Source organism: Cryptomeria japonica, chromosome 2 (genome assembly GCF_030272615.1).
Source record: "Cryptomeria japonica chromosome 2, Sugi_1.0, whole genome shotgun sequence".
Lineage (NCBI taxonomy): Eukaryota > Viridiplantae > Streptophyta > Pinopsida > Cupressales > Cupressaceae > Cryptomeria > Cryptomeria japonica.
This window is the reverse complement of record NC_081406.1, coordinates 180,821,343-180,847,723: the sequence shown is the minus strand read 5'-3', so window position 1 is coordinate 180,847,723 and position 26,381 is coordinate 180,821,343. Positions and strand designations below refer to the sequence as shown.

General features: G+C 33.9%; 1 protein-coding gene across 1 annotated transcript; it reads left to right on the top strand.

Moving 5' to 3' along the window:
• Positions 1 to 22,649: 22,649 nt before the first annotated feature.
• LOC131054064 (caffeoylshikimate esterase) lies at positions 22,650 to 25,862 on the top strand. Its single transcript, XM_057988560.2, has 8 exons — positions 22,650 to 22,782; positions 22,869 to 22,959; positions 23,051 to 23,083; positions 23,247 to 23,393; positions 23,769 to 23,899; positions 24,027 to 24,164; positions 25,073 to 25,171; positions 25,264 to 25,862. Exons 1-8 carry the CDS (start codon positions 22,750 to 22,752, stop codon positions 25,495 to 25,497), a joined length of 906 nt encoding a protein of 301 aa, XP_057844543.1. The 5' UTR covers positions 22,650 to 22,749; the 3' UTR covers positions 25,498 to 25,862.
• Positions 25,863 to 26,381: the final 519 nt, after the last annotated feature.

Here is a 26,381-nt window from a genome sequence, read left to right as displayed (position 1 = left end):
GGTCCTTATTCCCGGTCTATGCAATAAGGGTTGCTTCTATTCAGGAGTTGAGATCAATAGACAAGACTAAGGTATCCCTAGACTCCATCATTGCAAAATTAACAGCCTATGAGATAAATAGTTTTGATGGCAGTGTTCAGAAGTCTGAATCAACTTTTAGAGCATCTGTTGCACCATCCAAAAAAGGAAAAGAAGCAAGCACCAATGGTGAACCAAGAAAGAGTAGAGAAATGGATGATGAGGAGATTCTGATGGAATTTGAAGCTCTTCTTGCCAAGAGACTTCCTAAGGGAACCGACAAATATAGAGGTAAGCTACCTTTGAAATGCTTCTCTTGTAATCGGATAGGACACATCGCTATAAACTATCCTAATGGTGATAGCAAGGACAAACCAGAAAGGTTCAAGAAATTCAAAGGAGAAACCCAGAGAAACTATTTTGTAAGAGTTGATGAAGGTGTCACAGATGAGGAATCAGAAGATGAAGAAAATGAAGATATTGTGTTTGTTGTAGTCAAGGAGGATGTGTTAGATAAGAAGGCTCTTGTCTCCCGCTTTGATAATTCCAATGAGTGGATTATTGATAGTGGTTGTTCTCACCATATGACTGGTGACCGGAGCAAGTTTATATCTCTGGAAGAGTATGATGGTGGTGTGGTTCATTTTGGTAATGATGAACCATGTATGGTCAAAGGCAGAGGGCCCATCTCTATAAATGGAAAGAGCAATGCTGACAATGTGTACTGGGTGGAAGGTCTCAGACACAATCTATTGAGTGTTGCCCAGTTGAATGACAGTGGACTCACTCTAGAATTAAAAAATGGAGTGTGCAAAATCAAAGGAAATAATGGTGAACTGATGGCCACCGGTATGCAGACCAAAGGTAACTTATTTCAGCTGAATGCAAATATAAGTACATGTCTTATGGCTAAGTTTGATGATAGCTAGATATGGCATAGGAGACTCTGCCATGTAAACTTTGATATCATAGTAAAGGCTAGTAAGATCAAGGCAGTTAGAGGACTGCCGATGCTGAGAAAACCAGAAAATCCTTTGTGCAAAGAATATCAACTAGGCAAAACGTCTTCCTCAACCTTCAAAGGTAAATCTTTCACTACTGACAACTTACTTGATCTTGTGCATACTGATTTGTGTGGTCTTATGAAAACTAGGAGTGTGTAGGGAGATAGGTGTTTTATGATTCTTATAGATAATTGCTCAAGAATGACGTGGGCCACATTCTTGAAGGACAAGTCTGAATCCTTTGGAAAGTTCAAAGCTTTCAGAGCACTGGTAGAAAAGAAAAGTGGTAGAAGAATCAAATGCCTTAGAACTAATCAAGGAGGGGAATTCACTTCCGATGAATTCAACAAATATTGTGAAGAAAATGACATCAAGAGGCAACTGTTTGCCTCCTAGACTCCACAACAGAATGACCTAGCAGAGAGAAACAACCGGATTGTGGTTGAAGCGGCTAGAACTATGTTGATCCAAGGAAAGGTCGCTCACACCTTTTGGAGAGAAGTAGTGAGCACTGCAGTCTATACTATGAACCGAGTACTCATCAAGAAAGGAAAGGATAAGACTCCTTATGAGTACTAGACCGGTAAGACACCAGTGGTAAACTACTTCAGAGTATTTGGAAGTAAATGTTATATCAAGAGGAGTGAACATCAGAGCAAATTTGATGCTAAAATTTGATGAGGGAATATTCCTAGGGTATTCCACAAAAAGTAAAGCTCTCAAATGTTTCAATAATAGGACTCAGAGAATCATTGAAAGCATAAATGTTAGGGTTGATGAAAACTCTGAGAAATCGGAGGGAATCGACAGTAAGCAAGTAGGTGATGAATCGGTAGTAACTTCCTGGGAACCGGTTGCAAATCAGCCCAGTACCAGTAATTGTACTCCTACACCAGTAGATGCTGATGCTGATGAAGATGAGGATGATGAAGAAAAGAAAGAGGAAGCTGTTAAGAACATACCTAGGTATGTCAAACTCAATCATGATCTAAAGCAGATCATAGGAGACAAAGATGCAAGAATTCTTACAAGAAGAAAGGTCAGAGAAAGCTCATGTATGATCTCTGAATTTGAGCCTAAATCATTCAAAGAGGCACATAAAGATGAAGATTGGATCAAGGCAATGGAGGAGGAACTTGACCAGATAGAAAAGAATGGTACATGGTCCTTGGTACCTAGACCAGAGCATAAAAATGTCATTGGAACCAAATGGGTTTTCAAAAACAAGCTAAATGAGGATGGCACAGTGGTAAGAAACAAAGCCAGACTAGTATGTAAAGGATATGCCCAAGAAGAAGGAGAAGACTATGGAGAAACCTTTTCTCCAGTAGCAAGATTGGAAGGAGTTCGTATTCTTCTTGCATATGCAACTTTTAAAGGATTCAAGGTATACCAAATGGATGTAAAATCTGCATTTCTAAATGGAATACTTGAAGAGGAGGTGTATATGGAGCAACTAGATGGGTTTGCCCTATCAGAAGATAGTGACATGGTGTGTAGGCTACATAAAGCCTTGTATGGAATAAAGTAGGCACCAAGAGCATGGTATGAATGCTTGCACTCCCATCTTGTGAAGATTGGATTTGAAAGAACAAGTGAAGATAGAAATATCTACTTGAAATTAGAAGGAGATCAGACTCTGATCTGTGAAGTATTTGTTGATGACATAATCTCTGGTGGAGATGACAGGATGAGTCATGACTTTGTAGATGAGATGAAGAAGGAATTTGAAATCTCACTCATAGGGGAGATTAAGTTCTTCATCAGACTGCAGATTCAACAAATGAAAAATGGAATCTTTATTACTCAGTCCAAGTATGTCAAAGAGGTGTTGAAGACCTTTGGCATGGAAGACAACAAACTGGTTGGTACACCAATGGTGATCGGTTGTAAACTATCAAAAGAAGATGACTCAGCATTGGTAAATGAGAAGGAATACTGATCAATGATTGGTAAGTTGCATTATGTAGTGCATAGCAGACCAGACATTGTACATGCAGTGGGTATTACCGCTCAGTTTTATCAAAGCCCAAGCGGATTCTTAGATATTCGAAGGGAACTATTGACTATGGATTATGGTATCCATACAATAATGATTTCAACTTGAAAGTGTTCATAGATGCTGATTGGGCTGGTAATGTAGATGACCGAAAGAGCACAACCGGTGGTGCATTCTTTCTCGGTGGTAGACTTGTCTCATGGATGAGTAAAAAGAAGATTTGTATCTCTCAGTCTACAGTAGAAGCGGAGTATGTTGCAGCTTTTATGAACTACACCCAGACTATTTGGATGAAGCATGTATTGAATGGTTTCAAAGTTCCTGTATCTGAACCGGTAAGCATATTCTGTGACAATACAAGTGCAATTAACATTTCCAAGAATCCGGTTTTACATGCTAGAACCAAGCACTTTGAACTCAAGTATCATTTCTTGAGGGAAAAGGTTCATAACAAAGAGGTGGTATTGGAACATGTTTCCAGTAAGGAGCAGTTAGCAAACATATTCACCAAGCCTCTACCGTAGGCTAATTTTACCTATCTGAGAGGTGAGTTAGGGGTGTTGCCCCTTCAAGAGGTAATCTAAAGGTTTGTGCTCCACATCAGTCAGATCTTACTTTGCTATATTTTTTCAGGATTGATGTGTTGAAGGATGCTACTCAGGGGGAGCAACATAGTGGAATAAGGAAGCTTGTGCCTCCACTTTGGCATTGTTTTCAAAGGGGGAGAAGATGTGAAGTGGAAAAGGTATTTGCAACATTACGGAGAAGATGTGATGTAGAAAGAGAGATATCTTTGTATATTGCCATCAATGCCAAAGGGGGAGATTGTTGGCATATGTGCCGAATATGTTGACATGATGATATTGTGTTGTCATTGATGTTAATATGCTGAAAGAATGAACCGGTAATATACTCAAGAGTGAACCGATAATATGCTGAAAGAGAACCGGTAATATGCTGAAGAGTGAACTGGTAACATGATGAAGAGTGAACAAGATTATTGAAGTTGAGCAAGAGAACAAGAGAACCGGTATGATGTTGTGAATCGGAACTGGTATATGGAATTTTTTGTATCAAGGGTTCATATGGTATGACTACTAATTGGTAGTCTCAGCTTCAGGGTTTCCAGTTGAAGTGTTTCGAGCCTGTGTGTTTCAACTGATGGCATTGTGTGATGAGTTAGAATTGTAATGGAGATCAGATCGTGTTGCCACGTCAGCCTCGTGCACGTGAAGGATCTTGCATGAAGGAGATTGATCTTGTCTACCTTAGGAATGTGCGAAGTCTCTGCAAACAGTGGAGAATGCATGATGGGTTATCGCCTCCAAGAAGTGATAAAGAACGAATGATGGAGAATGTCTTGAGATCTGTTCAAGACCATTGTATTCAATTGCAAAGTGTTCAATGGTCAGGATTGAACCGACTGAATTGCTCAACCTAAATGTTTTGGGTTTAGGGTTTATGTTACCAACCCATCTGTTTCCTATAAGGTTGATGTGGTGTTTCATGCTGAGGTTGTTGGCAAATGTTGTGTGTGTATCTATGTGCAAAGATATGCGATTCTTGCCAGACCAGATAAGAGGGTAGATACCTGCAGAGTGTGTATGCTTAAGAAAGGAACTAAAGCGGGTCTGCATTGACATTGAGTGCTATTACTAGATCATTGTAATACCTGTTGATCTCCAACAACTTCAACAGTTGGAAAATCCCTTAACTGGGTAGCTTTAACCAGCTTGCTGTAAATCCTTTAACAGGGTGACTCAAAGCCATTGAGTTCATAAAATCCTCTAACAAGGTAACCTCTAACAGGGTTTAACCCTTAACCAGGTATTCTAGCCATCCCTTAACTGAGTGATCCCTAATAGGATCGGTTCCTAACAGAACTTGTTGTAACAGTCTTTAATCAGACTAGGTTTCTAACAAAGTGGACTTCTAAAGAGTTTAAAAATAGATTGTGGGTATTCATCCCCACCGTGGTTTTTCCCAGTTGGGTTTCCACGTGAAAAATATGTGTGTCATGTGTGATGCCTCTTTCATGTGATGTTTTGTTATTTCTTGTTTAGTGGTAAATCATTGTATCTTTGATGATAGATTATCTGTTTATGCATAAGGACAAAGTGGAAATGAGGGAGTAGGCTGTATGGAAAGCTAAGAAGTGTGACCGGTTCATGTCTTTCATAGTTGCACTATGTTTAACCGGTAGTAATCTGGTTCAGACCGGTGTTAGGGATTTCCAGTAGTTTACAGTCTGCAATCAAACTGGTTCAGGAAAAGTTTTTGTGCCTGTACTGATTCACCCCCCCTCTCAGTACCGGTTTGGTACTCACTATTCATCATTGTGTTATCAGTTGAGCCCTATGAGATTTATCTACTTTTGTTGATGCCATATGTTTATAACTGGTTGTATTTTATGTATCAAAAGGGTGTCCCCACTAGGTCTTGTAGAACCTGAAGTGTAGGAGGATCATTAGGATCCTATTTTAATGTTGTCTAAGCTCTGAAGCTTTTTCATTGATTGAGACTGGCTTTCTCATAGATAGTTTGTAGGTGAACTTGGGTGTCTCTTTTTGAGACCAACAAAATATTTTGAACTTCTCCAATGCTTCAGATTTCTCCCTTAGAAAAGTAATCCATATCATCCTAGAATAGTCATCAATCAACAACATAAAGTATCTATCACCCTGCAAGCTTCTCCCCCTAGACGGTCAATATAAATCAGTATGCACAAGATCTAATAATCCATTAGATGTATACAATTTGTTCTTGAATGAAATTCTTGTTTGATTTCCCAATTGACATTCTTTACACACTAGATTAGTAGGCTTTACCATCTTAGACATATCTCTAACAACTCGAATAGAACTAATCTTAATCATGCAGGAAAAATTAACATGACACATCCTTCTATGCCACAGCCAACTCTCATCAATCTATGCAGTCAAAAAACTTTTCTCACCAGCATTCAGATGGAAGATATTACCTTTAGTCTTAGTACCTAATGCAATCTCTATACCAGAGCTATTAAAGATCTTACATTTCCCATTCTTAAATTGCAAATCATATCCCTTATCAACCATCTGTCCAACACTCAAAAGATTATACTTCAAACCTTCAACATATAAAACATCATCAGTATTATGCTTATCATCAAGAGAAATAGAACCTCTACCATGAATTACACAAGCTTTTTTATCTCCAAATATCACTATACAACCATCATACTCTCCATATTCACAAATTTACCTTTATCACTCGTCATATGATGTGAACAACCACTTTCAATCACCCATTCATCTTTCTCATCAATCTTAGAAACCAAAGCTTTCTCTTCAACAATACAACTTGTAGAATCAACAGATACTAGATCATCTTCCAAATTCCTTTTCTCATATTCATCATGTGTCACACCTTCATTAGTAGCTCTTTCAAGACATCTAGAAGCAAAATGAGATACTTCCGGTTAGGATCGTAAGGCTTATCATTCTTAGACAATCTCTCAGCTCTTTCAGAACATTTAGAAGCAAAATGACTAATCTTATTGCATGAAAACATTTCAAAGGCAACTTTCCTTCATACTTACTGACTCTCTTAGGCAATATTATAGCAATCTGTGATTCAATCTCTTGATCTAATTCTCTTTCCTATTCTTCCATTTCTCTCATTTCTCTTTCATATTTGGAAAATCTAGTTGAACTTTCTCCCAGATCATACTTCTTCTTCCCAGATACAGTAGCTTTAAATGCAGTCTCAATTTTACCATGTCATTCACTAAGTTCAGTCAATTCAAAAGAAACAAGCTTACAAACCTGCATATATCTTTTCAGAGTTGTCATAGTCCAGATCCAATCAATAGCAACAACTTTATATTTATAGGAAGGAGGCAAAGATCTCAACACTTTAGATGCAATCACATCTTTTTCAAGAACACCACCGACACACCTACTGTTTAGTACAAGATTATTCACTTTAACCATAAAGGATGAAATATTCTCATCTCCCATCTTCAACATCTCATATTTTCCTTTCAAGCTCTGCAATTCAGTAGATTTCACATGTTTATCTCCTTCATACATGTTTTCTAGCTTTTCCCAAATCTCATGTGTAGTCTGCAATCCCATCACATTAGTCATCTCTACATCCGTCAGGGAACTCAACAATGCTTGCTTAGCTCTTATATTATGTTCAACATCTTTGATCTTAGCTGCAATAACAAGACCATTCATAGGAACAATGTATGCATTCTTTGTAATCTTCCAATAATATTCTCCAAGATAGTTCAAGTGAACTTCTATCCGATTCTTCCATATAGAGTAGTTAATTCCATCAAATCTTGGACTCTCCTTCTTGAAAACAACAAATGCCATCCTAGATCTCCCCAAGAGGCCAAGCTACTTCTAGAGGATCTAGCTTTGATACTAATTGTTGGCAATAGGGCACCAACAATGCAGGAAAACTGAGAGGGTGGGGGGATGAATAATTTTTCACCAGACAACCAAATTAATCACAACTTTAGATCTGATTTGAAACAACAATAGAAAAGATAAACACCACATTGACAACATACATAACACATGGATTTTTGACGTGGAAAACTTGGTTAAGGGAAAATCTATGATGGGAACCTACCCACAATAAAATGATACTCTATAGTAGTATGTGTAAATATTACAATGGGGAATGTAGATGCATTTAGGCACACTTCCTAGAGCTCATTGCTGAAAAAAAGAAGGGATACAACCCCGAGGAAGGCTCCTACCTTACAAAGATTAGACAACAATCAGGATTACATGAACTGAAAGAATAACATCTCCAAATGCTTGATTACAGTTCCGGTTAAGCACACTGTCTACACAACAACTCTTCTCTTCTCTTCTTCACTACCAAAAGATAAATTCTCTTGTTCACACATACAATACAATCATACAACTCACAAACACTCACAAACACACAAATTACATGATCACAACACTTATTTATACAATTCATCAACCTTAACCTTAAGGTCGACTCAACACATAAGACCTAATTACAAAATTACATCACATGATATATAAATCCATAACCGGACCAATACAATGTCGAAAAGGAAATAGCATGGACCCAAATAAAATCCTTAAACATGCCACACCATCAAATAATTCACCAAGATCATCCACAACACGCTACACCATTGAATATTTTGCATAACATGAAGAATACCACCAAACCAATAAAATCTCCAATAACGTGCACCACGATCAATGTGGACCACAAAAATTCATAGAAAAGGATTAGAGAACATCAACAAGCAATGTGAATTCCACCACAATCACCACAACAATTTGGATAACAAGATTCATCATTATTCCATCACTGAAGCTCAAGAACACCAACTGACAAACTGAAAAATATGCTTGGGAAGTTCCAAATCATGAACCATAAGATCAGAGGACACACATGAACATCCCCAACACTCCAAAATCCACAAATCAAGAGATTTATCATTCCAAAGTAATATGGATCAAGTAACACAACTCTGCAACACATAACATTGAAAAACCAGTCCACATACTAGACTTCATAACTCGATCAGTTCACCACATAGAATTATGAAACTTATACTAAACCAACTAGAGATAAGTATCTCAAGATCCATTAAACCCCATCAACACATTTGCAACAAATCATCCAAACATCTCTCTACAACAAACCAATTCTCTGCAATATAGGAATATGTTGACATCAATGACAACAACACATTCCAACAACGCTAATATCAAACACATATCAGCCCATAATACTTCCTTCAGTTGATTGTGCTAAGTCCTCTGATTGTCCTCCACTATTCTCTTGATGATCCTAATCAGAATTTTGTTAGTGGACTCAATTTGTCCATTACCTTGAGGGTAATAATTGGACAAAGTACTAAAAAATATGTTGTTGTTAACAACCCATTCAGTTATTTTAAAACCTACAAAATCCATAGAATTATATGAGATAATAGAATTAGGAATTCCAAACCTTGCTACCAAGTCTTGATAGAAATTTAGGACCACACTTTCTTTTGCTTCCTTCAAAGCCACACCTTCAGCCCACTTGGTAAAGTAATCAATGGCTATTAGGATCCACTTGTGCTTTAAACTTGAAGGTGGATTAATGACCCCAATAAAATCAAGGCCCTACTTCATGAATGGTTGTTCAACTTGAATATGTTGCAAAGGTAAGGTTGCTAATCTCTGTTTGCCTGCAAAAAATGTACACTTTCTTACCCAAGCATATGCATCCTTATGTAAGTCAAGCCAAAAGTAACCAGCTCTCATGATTTTTAGAGTTGTAGTTCTTGGTGCAAAATGACAACTAGTCGGTCCATCATGGAATTCTTCAAGAATTCTATCAATCTGATATGAATCTATGCATCTTAACAACACACCATTAAATTTTTTTCTATACAAAATTCCATCCAAAATGACATAAGGGATTGCTTGAAGTCTGAAATTCCTTCAATTTGCATTGTTCAAACCCTTAGGATACTCACCAGTCTGAAGATAATACATCACTTTATACACCCTGCTTGTACGAGGTATTGCTACAATAGTTTGATCTTGAATTAGGACAGCCTCAACTTTTGTTTCGTTGTCTTCTACATGACCAACAAGTTGTTCACATAGTCCCTTACCTATGAGCAGGTAAAGGTAAAGCTAAAATGACACTTACTCTTTCTGGATCTATGGTTATGCCATGCTTAGAAACAATATGGCCAAGCAACTTACCCTCATGGACAACAAAGATGTATTTCTTAGGATTTAGAGATACTCCATATTCTCTACACCTTTCAAAAATCTGCATGCTTTGAAAAAATAGTTATATCATCAAGATAAACCAATACAAATTTATTCATGAGACCTTGGAAGGCATATCCATTGCCCTCTGAAAGGTTGCTCCTGCATTAGACAAACCAAATGGCATTTTTCTATATGCCATTGTACCCCATTTTGTAGTAAAGGTTGTCTTAAATTGGTCATCCTCTTTTACTAAAATTTGATTATAACCAAAATAACCATCAAGAAATGAAAATCTATCTGAACTTGAAACTAATTGAAGGATTTTCTCCATTGAGGGCAATGGGTGATGATATTTTAGTGAAGCTCTATTAAGATCTCTAAAGTCAACACAAAGCCTAATTTTTTACCATTTTTCTTTCTCACAGGGACTAAATTAGAAACCCAAGATGTATGCTTTATGGGGAAGATGATATTACCTTAGATTAACTTATTCAGTTATGTTTTCATAAGATGCTCAAGCTTTGGATTAAGATGCCTTTTCTTTTGCCTCATAGGTTTTGCATTGTCTTCCAACTCTATGGTGTGTTGGGCTAATTTAGGATTAAACCCCTTCAAATCTTCACATTTCCATGCAAACACATCATTGAATTCTTGATAAAGGCAAACAAAAACATGTTTCTATTTAGATGTACATACCTTGCCAAGTTTTAGGAACTTATCTTTGAAGATTTCAATAGGCTCATAGTGGTCCTCTTTAACAAACATACTGCTTCTTTATTTTCTAACCTGATCATCAGTGCTAAAAATCGACTCAAGGGTTACCAACCCTTTTGGTAACTTGTTAGTTTTCAATGGAAGCATATGATTTTCATATTATCGCACAAACTTACATAGATTACCAGTTGCAAACTCAACCTCTTGAATAAGAAAATTAACAATCTTCTCATCTATATCAAACACTTGCCAATTAAAACTATTATCTGGAATTTAAGGCCTAACAACAACCTTGACATATTGTTGTACCTAAACATTCTTTACCTAATATGGGATGTCAAATTGAGTACCTAAGGTAGCCATCTTATTAGCTTCCTTATTTTGATTTCTAGGCACATACAATAGGTTAAAATCATCAAACTCTTCAATCAGATGCCAAATCCTATGCTTATACAACTTGAGAACATCATTCTTAGTCACATTGATGTTTCTTGTACTTGATTTACCACTAATCCACAATCACCAAATACTTGCAAATGCATGATATTTTTAAACCATATGCAAGTGATTTATATTCTATTGTATTATTAGTATAGTTGAAAGAAAATCTAAAGGTTGAATAGTATCTCTTACCTTAAGGAGAAATCAACATAACACCACCTCTAGAACCAATTTTGATTCATGATCCATCAAAATAAAATTGCCAAACTTAATTGTTTTGATGATTACCATACTGATTGCACTACAGTTTGTGATCTTTTTCAAGGTTAGGGACAACCATACCTTCTTCATGGATCATGTAGATATCAAGTCCTACTTCTTCCATGTGCTTGAATGAATCATCTTCATGATTCTCAACTGCTCACTCATCCAAAACTATATCAGGCATGCCTTCTATTGTGATGTTTGGATCTTGTATAATAGGTTGTTCATCAAGATCTTATATAGATAAATTGGCTTTAACAACACTTGGGACATATGGTTATATGTGGTCTTTGGACAACACTTCTAATTTTATGGTCACTTCGGTAGCATATCTCATTCTGAAGAACATGTGCAACCACTTTGAAGACAAATACCCACCCAACTCAGCTGTGAAATCTCTAGACAAGCATAAGGAAAAATAAGGTGGAAGATCTATGATGTAGATATCTTGTGGAATTGAAAAATTTGGGCATGCATGCAAGGTAAGACCCAAATTTTTAATCACACTTACTATTCTTACTTATGTCCCATCTAATTGGACTACCCATTTTGAAAGAGGCTCATATGTCAAACCCAACCTATCAACTATTTGGTTTGGCATGACAAAGCTACTTGCAACCAAATCAATCATACAATTATGCACTAAGTGTTGACCTATAATCAAATTTAGATAAAAAGGAGGGGGTTTAACCTCTCGAGTTTACGACATTCATTCTTCTTTTCTTGATGGTTATTAGAGAGAACAACTTTGGGATGCTCCTTAGGAAGCTCCTATGACAAATAAAGGCTAGACAAAGAACTATGTAGAAAATGCTTTTTCCCTAGAAGAGCTAAGGAATCCCACATTGAGACACTAACATGTATGTTCTTCAATTGATTCAAAATATTGAATGTACTTATACTAATTTTATACTATCCTTTTTGAGCAGCAGTATCTCCTTGCACTTGTGTTGGTTGTAGTTGTCTTCTAGGCTGATCTTTGTTGACCACTAGTTGTCCTCTTAGTAGAATTTGCATGTTTTGAGTAGGGGGAGGTCTGGGTGGTGCTTGTTGGCTTGTAGAAGCCTAATTGGTGCCTTTATCATCTTGTTGTCCTATATCATTGACCCTCTTTTTGGACCTTGTGTTCATTGCAATAAGGGTATAGGATTGATTCCAAGCTTGTGGGTGATTCACTCCACAAAATTCTTCACCTTGCCAATTCATCAAATTGACATCTAGGCTTGGTTCGGGAAGAGAACCTTGCTACTCATGAGTTTCTTGAATGATATCTTCTGGGACAATAACATTATTTTGAACCACGAGAGCTTGATTGAACATGCCATTTGAACAAGTGGTTTGATTATGATGTTGGTTGCAAGGGTAATACTAGTCATAATATTTTACCATGTTGTTTTGCATTGGGATAATATCCCTAGATGAGCTAGTAGTATTTGGATTATAAGGTGGATTTGGTCTTGCATTGTAGTTCCTTCTTTGGCCTCGAGGATCAACTAGATAAGGAGGTTTATTTTGTTGATTATGCTGATAAGGATCTTGATATGGCTTGGTGTTTTGGGTTACTTGCTTCTCAATATTAGTTATTTTGTTCCCAAAACCTTGGAACATGGTTTTGATCTCATTTTTGAACTCTTGAAATTCTTGATTTGGGAGTGAAACAACATTTGCTTGGGCTGTAGTTTGATAATTTAATGCTAGTAAAGGTGGGATAACAACTAGAGGAGGCTCTAATAGAGGCACAATGAGCTATATCTCTGGAAAAATGGCCATTGGAGGCCTAGGAGCTATTTTACCATCCTGAATAAGATAACTTTCTCCTCTAATAGCTACATCAAAAGCATGTGGGAGGTTATTTCCACCCATAGACTGAATCATAACAACAATGTCACTATTAAGGGCCTTGAGATAAGATAAAAAAGAATGTGTAGGAGTAGGCCTTACTATGGCAGGGATTCTATGTGAAGTCTTTTGGAAATGAAAAATTGAAATCAATCATTTTCTCTTGAGGAGATCTCTTAATAGTACTCAGCTGCTTTAACAATGACAAATTGTTAGACTTGTCCTCAAAATTCTTGTTCAACTTGTCACCTAGATCATCCCAGGTAGCAACTAAATTGACAGGGAATCCTCTGAACCATTGAAGATATTTACCTTTAAATGGTGTAGCTAGAAGTCTGATTGCAACATTTTCTTGTGTGATATAGTGAACTTCACACAATGAAGAGCTATATCCCTTATATGCTCAATGGGTGTGGTTTGATCTTCTCTAGTGAATAAATGTAAACTCTTCAACGCTGCTACATGTATGCCATTATATTGTACAAGGTTCAAGGGTTTTCCTTGATCAAACAGGACAAAAGGATGAACTCTTGGAAGAGCCATAGGATTTACTAGTGGATTTATTGGTGATACTTGAATTATTGGTGCTTGAGTTGAAGAGCTTGCAAACAAAGGATTAGTATAAGTTGAAAAAGTAGGATGAGAGTTAGGAGTAAGTGAAACCCCAATTGATGTATTAGATGCTTTGCTTGCTGCTCCATTCAAGTCCTCTTTAGTGGTGGTAATTTAGAATGCTCAACAGGATCCACACTTTGCCTAGTTTGGATCTTTCTCATATGCTATATTCACCAAATCTACTTCAAACCAAAGAGATTAACTCGCCAGGTATGATATTTGTCACCTTTGAAGGCTGAAATCACTATTGTTCACACCAAAACAACAACAAAGATGAAACTTATATGAGCTAAGATAGCTCAATTGGTCCCACTGGGCATGCCAAAAATTGTTGTCATGAAGATTGCACCCGTAATGCTTAAGCTAAAAGCTCAATAATCTTGTGAAACATGTGAATATTTCTAGGCTTGTGGGTTTCCTATAATGAAAATCAACCTCCAGATGAAGGGTTGGTTCCCTATAAGAACACCTTTTAAAACTATAAATTATCTGGGAAAACGGATAAGAAGCTGGCTCGAATTGAAAATCCTATGTTAAGAGGAGGTGATTGTACCAAAAGATATGATATTATTCACCGTCCTAAACTTTTTATTAGCTTTAAAAGATTTGAAATTTGACTCACAACTTAACTAAGATCATGAAATTCCTAAATATTTCATGTGAGGGCCCTTGAAGTTCACAATGTTGTTTGAAGGAAAATATTTTTTTACAACACACAACTTATTGAAAATTTGATAAACACAACACATACCTGAATTTAACATGAAATCTTCTTGTTCTAGAAAGAATCGATGAGAAAAAAAAAAGGATTTAATATAAATCATAATATTTTGACCAAATCATTCATATGAAAATGTTGCAACAAGAATATGTTAAGAAGGAACCCATTATCTTTATGAAATACTACATAAAGATATGTTGCTACAAAGATTGAATCTGAAAATAAATGTGAGCTACAATCTCTTGCTGTGTGTATACAGAGAAGAAAGAATTGAGAACAAAGACTACAATTTTTTTTGCTTTATAGAAAAAAGGTCTACTCCTCAACTGAAAAAACAACGAAAGGTAAAATTGAGCTAGAACTGGAGAAGGTCCCTTGCAATGTGCTCCAACTAATTTCTTTTTCCTTGAAAAATGCTCAAATTCAGATGAGATATCTTCTTGGGTTGAATGGAAGGGAAGAGCCCTAAAAAAAGGAGTCAAAACTGACTGTAATTGATTGTAGAATGCTCAAAAAGTTGTCTTAAGTGATAGCCAACCTATGTGGGGTATTTTATTGATGATGAACTATTGAGAAGTCTCCAAAACTCCTCCTTTTCTGGACTATAACTGATTATTGAGTTCAGAACTCCAGGTTTTACTCTTTTAACTCACCCTTGAAGTGATTATGGACTGCTTGATCTTTTTGAATAACTTGTTTGCACCTAACTAAAGCATCTTCTTTCATTATCTCATAATGATGTTCACTGTATCTTCATGATCCATTATTGCTACAGGTTTGCAACAAGATCTTTAATGGTCTAGATCTCTATTACAATATATACCCTACCCCGTGACTGAAAATGATCTCCTATCCCTTTGAAGGACAACATCTTTATTAATATCTTTGTTATGACTATCATAAAAGGCTTACTTTTCTCTACACTATCTTCATGTCTCTGCTCATTAAATCTTCTTAGGAACTATTATGATATAGTCTACGTTCATTGTCAAGACTCCATATATGATCTTATAACTGTGAAATGTGTCTTGAATTAGGCTCATAGGATTTTAAGCCTTCCTAAAGCATGATATATTGACATTGGCTTTGTTTTTTTTCTCTCATCACACATCCCAATTTGTGTCTATCATTATGATTGAGGTTTTTATTGATCTTTGCCTCTGTTTGATGAATGATCACTATCTATTTCTTTGTTTATTACATGCCTTTTCAAGGATTCTCTTTGATCTCATTACTCTATTTATATTGTCTATGTTGGGTGCTTCATGGTGTCTTTAATCAAGGACTTATCCTTGGCTGATTGCCATGACTACTTTCTGAATAAACATTGATTGCTTGCAATGCCACTAATGCCATTGTTTTGTAGGTTGCCTTCATCATTTGATGACTTCTTTTTAAACTCTTATTTTTTTCTTTGTGCATAGCTAGCTGGTGCATCATACCTTTGACCATTCTCACTATGATTTATGGCTTGTATTTGGGCTTGACAAAGTTTCATTTTGATTATTTTGTGATTATCATGTAGTCCCTGTTTTTATAAGTCTAAGATTCCTTCATTTTTATGGGGTTAATTGTGGCATTGTCTTTGTGCTCCGTGACTGCATTAGGACCTTAGGGTTTTGAACAATACCTTGAAGTATGTTCACTATCATCCTTGATGATGATTGCATTTTCATGTTTTTGTTTGTAGGACCGATTCCTCATCTTTTATCTCAAATCTTCCTCAAGGGCTTTGCACATTCTTTAGTAAATCTAATATTACTAAGCTTTGTTCATAGAGTATGTGTTCTCTACTTTCATTGTAGACCTCTATTTATAGGAAAAAATTATCCTTGGTGCTGCTATTTGAACCTTGAGACAAAAAGTGGCTAAGTCTATGACTAACACCTCAAACAATACTACAAAACCTCTTGATAGACTCGCTACTCTGAGACCTTGGACTTTTCAGTGTTATGATCTTTGATGTCTTGATTATATTTGAAGACTATTATGCCATTGATGTATTAGTGTTGCATTTTGTGTCTTTATGCCAAATATTTGGGTGCTCACTAGCATCTTTGATATCTTTGTCACAATTTTCTTTTGTCTAGGTGCACATCATTATCATTGTCAAATATCCCTAACTTTTGCATTCATTGTTCTTGACTTGTAGGGTCTGCAACCAAAAGTTTTGTGATTGATCCTCATCTAGATCTTCACTGTCATAATCATGGGTTTGGAACAATACATTAATCATGAAATGATTGTCATATATAAACCTTTGTTTTGCAACGATACATGCTTTTACCACCTCTATATTCTGCTTTGACAATGAAAATCATTAGTTTTGTTTGTGCTATTGATATCTTTAGTATTCACTGTCTTTGTGGCTTACTTGTTCATTTGATGTTTCATTCATTACATGATTTTGGGCTGCTTCTTTGGCTATAGAATATTGTGCCCTACCTCTATTCTTGATGAGTTTGTACTTCTCTTTGCATAGGATGCTGCTATCCTAGAGTTTATCTTTGAAGATTGTAGTTCTCATTACTCTTCATTGAGTTGTTTGTTTTTGAGTAGGACTGTCATGACCTTGATCTAATTTCCCTACTAAATGCTTGTCCTTATTGCTATGATGAAAATGATCTTTAGGCCTTGTAGTTGTGAAAAGTAACTGCATTCATCTCATTTGGGATTGTGTATGAAGGTCTAGCTGTGATCTCGGCCAATACTTACTGTGTGGTAATGACGATGATGGCTCCAAGGATGCTCTAATGTTTGTTTTGGATCCTTATTCACTATTGGGTATATTCATTGACCACTATTAAAACTATCTCTAATCACCCTTAAGACTGCCCATAATACTTTGGGACTGCCTTTTGGAAGGTCTCTTTAAGCTATTCATTGTTTTTGACAATAAGGATGATGATTGTGAACTCTTTGACAAGAATCATTGATGTATCTTCTCCTCTCATTGTGGATGCCTCTCTCTAGATTGTCTTCTATGCAATGATCATGAGCACTATTTTTCACTATGTTCTTAGCAGTGATGCTTTAAACCCTATTCGCTTCTTCCTTCTTATTAGGGTCATGATATCTCAGAACAAGCCTTGAAGGGTCCAAAACACAACTTGATATACATGCAAATGACAATGAAAGAAATAACCACAAGCTCTCTCATTATGAGAAAGAGGCGTCTATTGCACTTGAATTAGAACAAGGAATAGATGCCAAAAGTGGGAGTTAAAACCCTAGGTCTCTTAGGCTGATCAATATTTGATAATCAAGTGATACTGCCCTTAATCATTACTAAAAGTTTTGAACTGTTGTTTGCATGCAGAAATCTCTACATGATCAAATCACTGACCTTTTGATCCACCTTTGACAATGAAATCTAGATTTGTGTATGTTTGCATGGAAGCATTCTTGTAGAAATCTTCATCTTTGCACGATATAAACAAGAGATCAAGGAGAAAACTTGACATTGTTGAAAGTAAACCCTAAAGGCACGTAAGGCTATCTTTATTTTCCTCTCAAAAAACTAAAGGAACTAGTTTAACTTATTTTAATGTGGGAAACATACCTTTGAGAGCACCTTTTTAGGACTTTTCAAACAAGACCAAAGCATTACATTACATAACTTTTGAATCATGACAAAGGATGAACTTTGACAAAGGATTTTTGATAATTATGAACCAGGTATATCTTTTAGGAATGATTTTGCCAAAATTTTTAGCATTTAAAGGCCCCTCATATCTCCATGTCAGAACCAAGACCTATGGTAAGGCAATTTTAACCTGAAAGTGATAAGATTGGTAATAGTAAATGCATAGAGAAAATAAATAAAATAAAAATTATATTTAGTTGAGGTGGGAAAATTAAATACTATTTTAATTTATTTAATTTGAAAGGGATGTGCTAGCTAATGAAAAGATTTTTAAAAATTGTTAAATTATGAGAGGAAAACTAATTAAATAGTAAAATTATTCAATTAAGTAATGGTGAGAGGAATTCTACAATGGCAACAAGGGTGGAGTGAAATGGCATGAATGTGTTAATGTTAACTTTCACCTTTTTAAAATTTTGGGGTTGAAGTAGGCAAATAACTTTATTTTAGATATGTCTGTTGTTCCCACCCGATCCCCTGGTGTTGTTCACGTTGACGGTATGCCCCAGTCTATTGTTGATGTTCCTACAGTTCCATCCTGGGCGACTGTGGCTGCTATGAGCCTTTGCATCGACTCTGATTGGCAGGTTCTGTCTACAAATTTTTGCAGAGGGGGTGGAAGGGGGTTTATCCCCGTCTCCTGTGTGGCCTTTGTTAATGTGAATAAGGACTCAAAATGGGAAATAAAGAATAATGTGAAGGTTTTTATGGAGCATGGTATAATTTGTAGATTCAAGGGTATTTGGCCCAACCTCCTGGAGTTGCATAAATGGATCTCTCATCACTAGGATCCACTCATTTCTGGTACTGTCCACATATACCCTATGGCTAAAGGTTTCTTTATCGCTAAATTTGAGAATGCTAAGGATAAAAGAAAAATTTTGTGTGAAAGTTTTTTTTATGAGAAAGATAAAATGCCACTTTTGGCTAAACCTTGGCACTCTAATTTTAACCCCCTTTCTGAGAAGTTCAACAAAATTCTGGTTTGGGTTTGGCTTCCTTATCTTCCTCTCCATTTGTGGGTTGATTATCTCTTCAAGGAAATTGGTGACACTATTGGGAGTTTCATCATGGTGGATAATGAATCCTTTGAGTTTTATCACAGTACTTTCACTCACATTCTGGTGGACTTAGATGTGTCTGAGGGACTACTGGTTGACCTCTTTTGGTAGCTGGGTCCAAACTTTGGATTATGAAGGTACTCCTTTCAGGTGTGGTAAATGCTTTAAAATTGGCCATGCCGCTGGGAATTGTGGGCTTGAGAGGAAAAATCATGTAGCTTCATGGTCGTCGGGAGTCTCTTACCAACATTACACGGTTAAGAAATATTTGGATTCTTTTGATGTTGGGGTTTCGACTATGGCTGGATCGGATCCGTTAACAACGAAGAATGATTCTTCGGTTGCCACTAAGGATGGTTTTGAGATTAATAATTTTGGGATACAGGATGTTGCTGTCTCTTCTTTTGAAAATGGTTTGTTGTCTCTTACCCCACAGACTGCTTCACCATGTGTTGTTCCCTCTTTTGCCCCATCTGTTGATTGTGATCCTGTACCCGTGACAATTGCTGCTCCTTCTCCCGAACCAGATAGATCGATGCTGGGCTCTTTGGATTGGGCTGTTGCCACTACTAATGTTGAAGAGGGTTAGATTACTATTAAAGCCAAGCATTCAAAGACGTCCAAGCCTTCTTTTGATATGACTCTTTGTTCCCACAAGGCCAGTTATAAATCTCGAGGGCCCTTGTTGTGGGTTGTTTGGGCTGGTTTTTCTAGCCCTGTCTTAGGATGGGTTGCATGTTGTCTTTAGGGACATACCTTATTTTTTGGTTGCGGCTCTCTCATCTTTGTTGAGCAGTCAAGTTCTATCCCGTGTTTGATTTGTAAAGGGTTTTGGGTCCCTTCAAAACCTGTTTTTCACTTAATCAAAAACTTTCACCTTTTAGACAACCATCCACCTGTCAAAATATTGATATTAATTATAAACTTAATATTTTAAAATAAACATCATATAAAAAAAAATATACAAAAGATAAAAATAAATATAAAAAACAAAACAAAGATATTTAAAAATAATCCACTATCTCATAATTACAATTTTTTTTATAAATATATATTATATTTTTTTATTTTTTAAAAAATGATAAGTTTAAAATTTAAATATAAAAAACTAGATGTCAATTATAAAAAAATTGTATAGAGAAAATATAAATAATGTAGATACAATATAATTTAAATATTTTTGCATGGAGTAAATATAATTTAACATGAATTAAAGTAATTTTTAGATAGGTTTATTTAAGATATCTATACTAGTATTGAGATACAAAGGCAAAATTAATTAAATAAAAATATTTAATTAATAATAGATAGAAAAAGCTTATTAAATAATGAAATAATAAAAAATATTTAATTATTATTAAATTATCTTAATTAAATGATTAAAATTATTTAATTAATATAGATAGAAGAATAAATGAGAAGGTGATATGATGAAAATGCATTACTCATTTTTAGATGTCTATAATATTTAATTACTAAATTTATTTTCTATATCTCAATCAACATATAGTTTAGCCCAACATGAAAAACTATATTCAACTCACATAGAAAAATAAAAAATAACATATTGTTTTAATAAAAAAATACTTAAAATGAAAAATAGATAAAATATGTATAGCTAACTTATAATATAATTTTAAAATATAAATTTTATTATATTACATAAATTGAAAAAATAATTTTTAATATAAATAGAATAAAATACAATTTAAATTTGTATAGACTTATTTATTTATATTTATATATATATATATATATATATATAATTTAAAAATACAATTTTACATGTGTTTCATAATTTATATTATATAATATATAAAACATAACTAAATATAATTTATATTTTATATTATATATTATATTTTATTCGGCTTCTATTCCTCTAGGCATAAAAGGATTCTGTAGTGATCAGTTACGAGGGGGAGGTAACGTGTAAATCTGTAGGTGGAATAAGGCAAACAGTAAAGCTAAAAAACATTTAAAAACGGCAAAGGGAGTATTTTTCGCCGTCTTTATTTGCCTTAAAATAATTTTAAATGAAGTATATACCAAAGTTACCATCAAAATATAAATAAAACTATTTTGTTTGTAGTATAATGAAGAGAAAATACTTATTAAATATATTATAAAGAATAATAATAATCAATTCGTTAATATGTAACTAAAATATATGTAAATTATTTTCTAAAATAAAATATAAATAATCTTTTTGACTAAATTTCAAATATCATTAAAAAGCCTATAAGAGAGAATTGTTTATAGAAGTTAAAATGACCCTTAATTAACTCTGACTCAAATTTTAAATAACATATTTTATATAAACTGATTTGTTTATTTATTTGATAAAGATCAAATATTTTAAAATTAGAAAGAAAATCTTTCATTTCATATTTTTACATCATGTTAATACTTTTTGTCTAAATTATTTAAAATTTTATCTTAATTATAACAAAGATTAATTTTGTAGATGATCAATTTTTACATTTATCTTTTTATTTTAGAAAATAATGTACCATATTTTCTAGTTACATAATTAAATAAATTCAGATTAGAAATGCAAAGAACCTAAAAGACCCAAAACACTCTAAAGAAAGGAAGAAAATAAAATTATATATCAATTATAAGTTTATAAATAAAAAATAATCATTTCTACCAAACTTTAAATATCATAAAAAGAATACAATAAAGAAATGTTTATATAAACTAAAATGACACTTAGTTATTAGTTAGCTTAACTTCCACTCAAGTTTTAAATAACTCCTTAACTATCATGCAATTAAAATATGTGATCTTTATCAATTGAATAAATTCAAATTACTATGAAAATAGAAATACAAAGAATCTAAAAAAACCCAAAATTATTTAAAGAAAGAAAGAAAATAAAATTATATATCAATTGTAAGTTTATAAAATATAAATAATCTTTTTGACCAAATTTCAAATATCATTAAAAAGCCTACAAGAGAGAATTGTTTATAGAAGTTAAAATGACCCTTAGTTAACTCTGACTCAAAATTTTAAATCAAATATTTTATATAAATTAAATGTTATTTATTTGATAAAGATCACATATTTTAAAATTAGAAAGAAAATCTTTCATTTCATATTTTTACATTATGTTAATACTTTTTGTCTAAATTATTTAAAATTTTATCTTAATTATAACAAAGATTAATTTTGTAGATAATCAATTTTTACAGTTATCTTTTTATTTTAGAAAATAATGTACCATATTTTCTAGTTACATAATTAAATAAATTCAGATTAAAAATACAAAGAACCTAAAAAACAACACTCTAATTAAAGAAAGAAAATAAAATTATATATCAGTTATAAATTTATAAATAAAAAACAATCATTTGGACCAAACTTCAAATATCATAAAAAAGCTAAAAAAAAGAAATGTTTATATAAACTAAAATGACACTTAATTATTAGTTAACTCCGACTCAAATTTTAAATAACTCCTTAACTATAATGTTAAAAAAAAAATATATATAAATTATCACAAACTCTATAAAAGCCTAGTAGAATCCGCAAAACAGTAAAACGCAACGGAAGCTCAATTGTTTTTATATATTGTTTGTTTTTCCTGCCGCAATATTTTCGCTGTATTATATATTTTTTGAATCACCTCCTAGTATTTTAGCAAATTTTCCAGCCAATATGGAACAGTCTTCTCAAATTAAATATGAAGAGGTATGTTTTGTATATTGGGTTTTCACTTTTCTATGGATAAGAGATCAATTTGAATCTAATGGCCTTGTTCTTGCCTTTCATATCAGGAATTCTTCCTTACCAGAGGATTGAAGCTTTTTACATGCAGATGGGTGCCCTTAAATCAGCAACCCAAAGCTCTGATATGTCTCTGCCATGGTAGTGATGCATTTTTTGTTTGTTGTCTTTTCAATTTATGCTTTATTGATCTATATAATAGATTTAGGCTAAGATTTGTGTGGTCATTCAGGTTATGGGATGGAGTGTAGCATCTTCATGCAAGGTATTCACACAGATCTTTTTAACATTCTTTCTTCTGAGTTCAATGGGTTGAAAGATTATACAATTTGTAGTTTCAATTTGCCATTTCTGTTTCAGAACTTAGAATCTCCATTTAGATCTTCTATTTGGTTGTGGAATTAAATCTGTAATGTTGTTTCCAATAGGTGTTGGAATCAGGCTTGCCAAAGCTGGATATGCAGTTTTTGGAATTGATTATGAAGGACATGGGAAATCTGGAGGAAAACGGTGTTACATTGAGAGTTTCAAAGAGCTTGTCAATGATTGTGCATCTTTCTTCAAAAGCATTGCAGGCAAGTTAAATATTCTTGATTTATTGATGGTTGTACCTCTGGATTATTGGTAAAATGTGCAAGTTTTTAAGTTGGGCAAGGTTAGAGTAAGAACATGAGTAGACAGTCTTGATTTAGGGAAAAAAAATAGTAAAGTGTGCAATCTTGGAAGAACAATTGGGTCTTAATTAGATGTAAACTGTGTATTTTTCAAAATGCATTTTGATCTCTACATAGACAATTGGCAAAATATGACCTATAACTCTTGTTGGTACAGGAAGTCAATTTACTTAGAGAGTTTCTACTAATAGTTTCTAATTAATCCATCTTAACTGTAAGAATTCCTTTTTAAATTATGTCATGTGGATTGAGAGTTCTTTTAACTTAATATTTCAGGAATTGAGGAATACAAGGATAAAGCCAGATTTCTTTATGGCGAATCCATGGGAGGTGCAGTATCACTTTTGCTTCACAGGAAACTCCCCACCTTTTGGAACGGTGCAGTTCTGGTGGCCCCCATGTGTAAGGTAATTTATCCCATATTTCTAAAAATAGAAGTTTTAATGTCTCTTTAAATCTATTAGTTTGTTAGAGATGATCCCCCTTTTTCTTTGGCTTTTTGGGGCAGCCGTTATAACTTACTGCCTTGGACAGATTGCAGAAGACGTCAAACCTCATCCCATTTTGATCAGTGTTTTCAATAGCCTCACTAGAATAGTCCCCACATGGAAAATAGTTCCAGCAAGGGACATTATTGATACTGCATTCAAGGAGCCCTCAGCTAGACAAGAGGTATAAACTATTAATACTCTGCACACTCACTTTAATGGTTTAAACTTGTTACAGATTAGAGCCAATTCAAATGAATGAATTCGGCCTGTATCATTTGATGTTAGAAACTTACAATTTTGTGGTATTGGGTTGATGAATTGTAAGTCAATTTTATTAGATTTTTATAATTCATTTGGATATTGTTTGAAGTTTCTGGATTTGATTTTATGAACAATTTTTTATCATCATCATATCAATGATGTATTAATAAATGTAAGAGAGTTCAGAGAGTTGAATGTTAAGCGTTTGTCTAAAATTAGAAGGGATTTCCATATAATGACTCTTGAGTATAGTCTTTAATAAAAGTTATGGGATGATACTTTAAAGTTAAAGCATTTATTTACAATTCTCATATATTATTGTTCTTACTTTTTGGTTTTGATTGTGTGAGTTTTTTTTAGAAATTCTGAATTCAATTCCATTATCCTTTCTTCCTGATGAAAGATCATGAAGTTTGATCTGAAATGCGGAAGAAAAAACTAACACACTGAAAGCCAAAAACTATGCACAACAATATTATGACCTGTAAAAACTATGTCTGCAATTCTAAAATACCTTTAATAGATCTGGAATGGAATTTAAAAGATTGTTTCTAAAATTAATTTGGTATTTTTTTGTATTTTGAAATTTCAGATCACATTCAAAATCTATTATTAGAAAAAGATTATTCAAACGATTTCTTCTATATTTTTTGTTTTGACATGTCACATCACAGAAAACATTCATATAAATTTTTTTTATATGCATCCTGATAATAGATCATTGAATATAATCCTCAACGATGTCTGTAGAGTATTGAAGACATTTTAGAATTTGGAATTTTATGAGATGGGAATTACATTGTTTTAAATCATCTCTATATGTTACAGATAAGAGCAAATCCCTATATATATCAAGGCAAGCCACGGGTGAAGACTGCTTATGAACTCCTCTTGACAAGTACAGCTTTAGAGAGTCGACTGGATGAGGTAAGAATATAAACACTCTATAGTCAGCTATTATTATTAAATATTGGTTGGACATGAATTTTGATAATGTATTATATGTTTGTTTGTTGTAGGTGACATTGCCATTCTTGGTAGTGCATGGAATGGATGATAGCGTAACAGATCCTTGTGTGAGTATGGAATTGCATAAATCTGCAGCAAGCTTTGATAAGACTTTGAAGCTATATCCTGATATGTGGCATGGTTTGACTTATGGGGAGCCTCCTCATAATACCCAATTAGTATTCAATGACATTATTGGATGGCTGGATGAAAGAAGCAAAGCGGGATGTCTCACAAGTGTATAATGTCTTTTTCTAAACTATTTTTCTGTCCAGTACAAAACTAGATCTATGTATACAATTGTAATGATCAATTGAAATTTCATGTTATGATCAGATAAAGTGGGAGAGAGATTGAATCTATTTATAAAAGTCTTTAAGACAGAAGAGAGGGGTTTCACAAAAAAGGCTGAGACTACCCAAAAAAAAACCAAAAGAGAAACTAAAGAGATTGAAATTTCATATTAAGATTGCATTAAAGAATTGGTTCCATCCTTAAAGGAAGAGGGTAAGCTGAGGCCTCAACGAATTTTCTGTTAGGCTGAGAGTGGGCTGCTGGTAGTTTCTGCTTATTCTTTTTGCAGCGTTCTTCTGTTGGTTTCAGATTCATGTAAAATACCAGGGTTTCAAGTCCCTTCAAAACTTGTTGTAAGGGGTTTCGGATCCCTTAACACTTGTTTTATCCTTAATAAATTTTTTTTTTTAGTTAAAAATAATAAATGACTTAAATCTCTTAAGTGAAATTTTCTCTTTATTTTATAGATACATAAACATATCTAATAGTAATATAGATTGTCTTAAATACATCTTATATTACAAAGACATGGTAACACATGTATTTAAAAGAATTCAATGTCTACATTTTGTTAGCAATGAACATAATTGATAATTATAGCTTAACTAAATTTATAAATATCTTGCCATATTGAGAATTTGGAGCTGATAATAACCGGTTAACATAGGTAACAATGTGAAACAATTGTTTTAAAGTGAAGAAGAAAAGGTGTAATAATAAATAGTGGACATTTTGTATATGTCTTTTGTTTCAAATTTATATCTATATAAGAATTGATAATTAATTTAAACAAAATTTGACATTACCTTTTTGCATCTCTAAAAACCAATCCTTA

Excerpts from the sequence above, each read along its gene's own strand:
- LOC131054064 (XM_057988560.2), top strand. The coding sequence starts at position 22,750 with ATGGAACAGTCTTCTCAAATTAAATATGAAGAG. Across the intron at positions 22,783-22,868 it reads CTCAAATTAAATATGAAGAG|GAATTCTTCCTTACCAGAGG; the intron begins GTATGTTTTGTA and ends CTTTCATATCAG. Across the intron at positions 22,960-23,050 it reads TCTGATATGTCTCTGCCATG|GTTATGGGATGGAGTGTAGC; the intron begins GTAGTGATGCAT and ends GTGGTCATTCAG.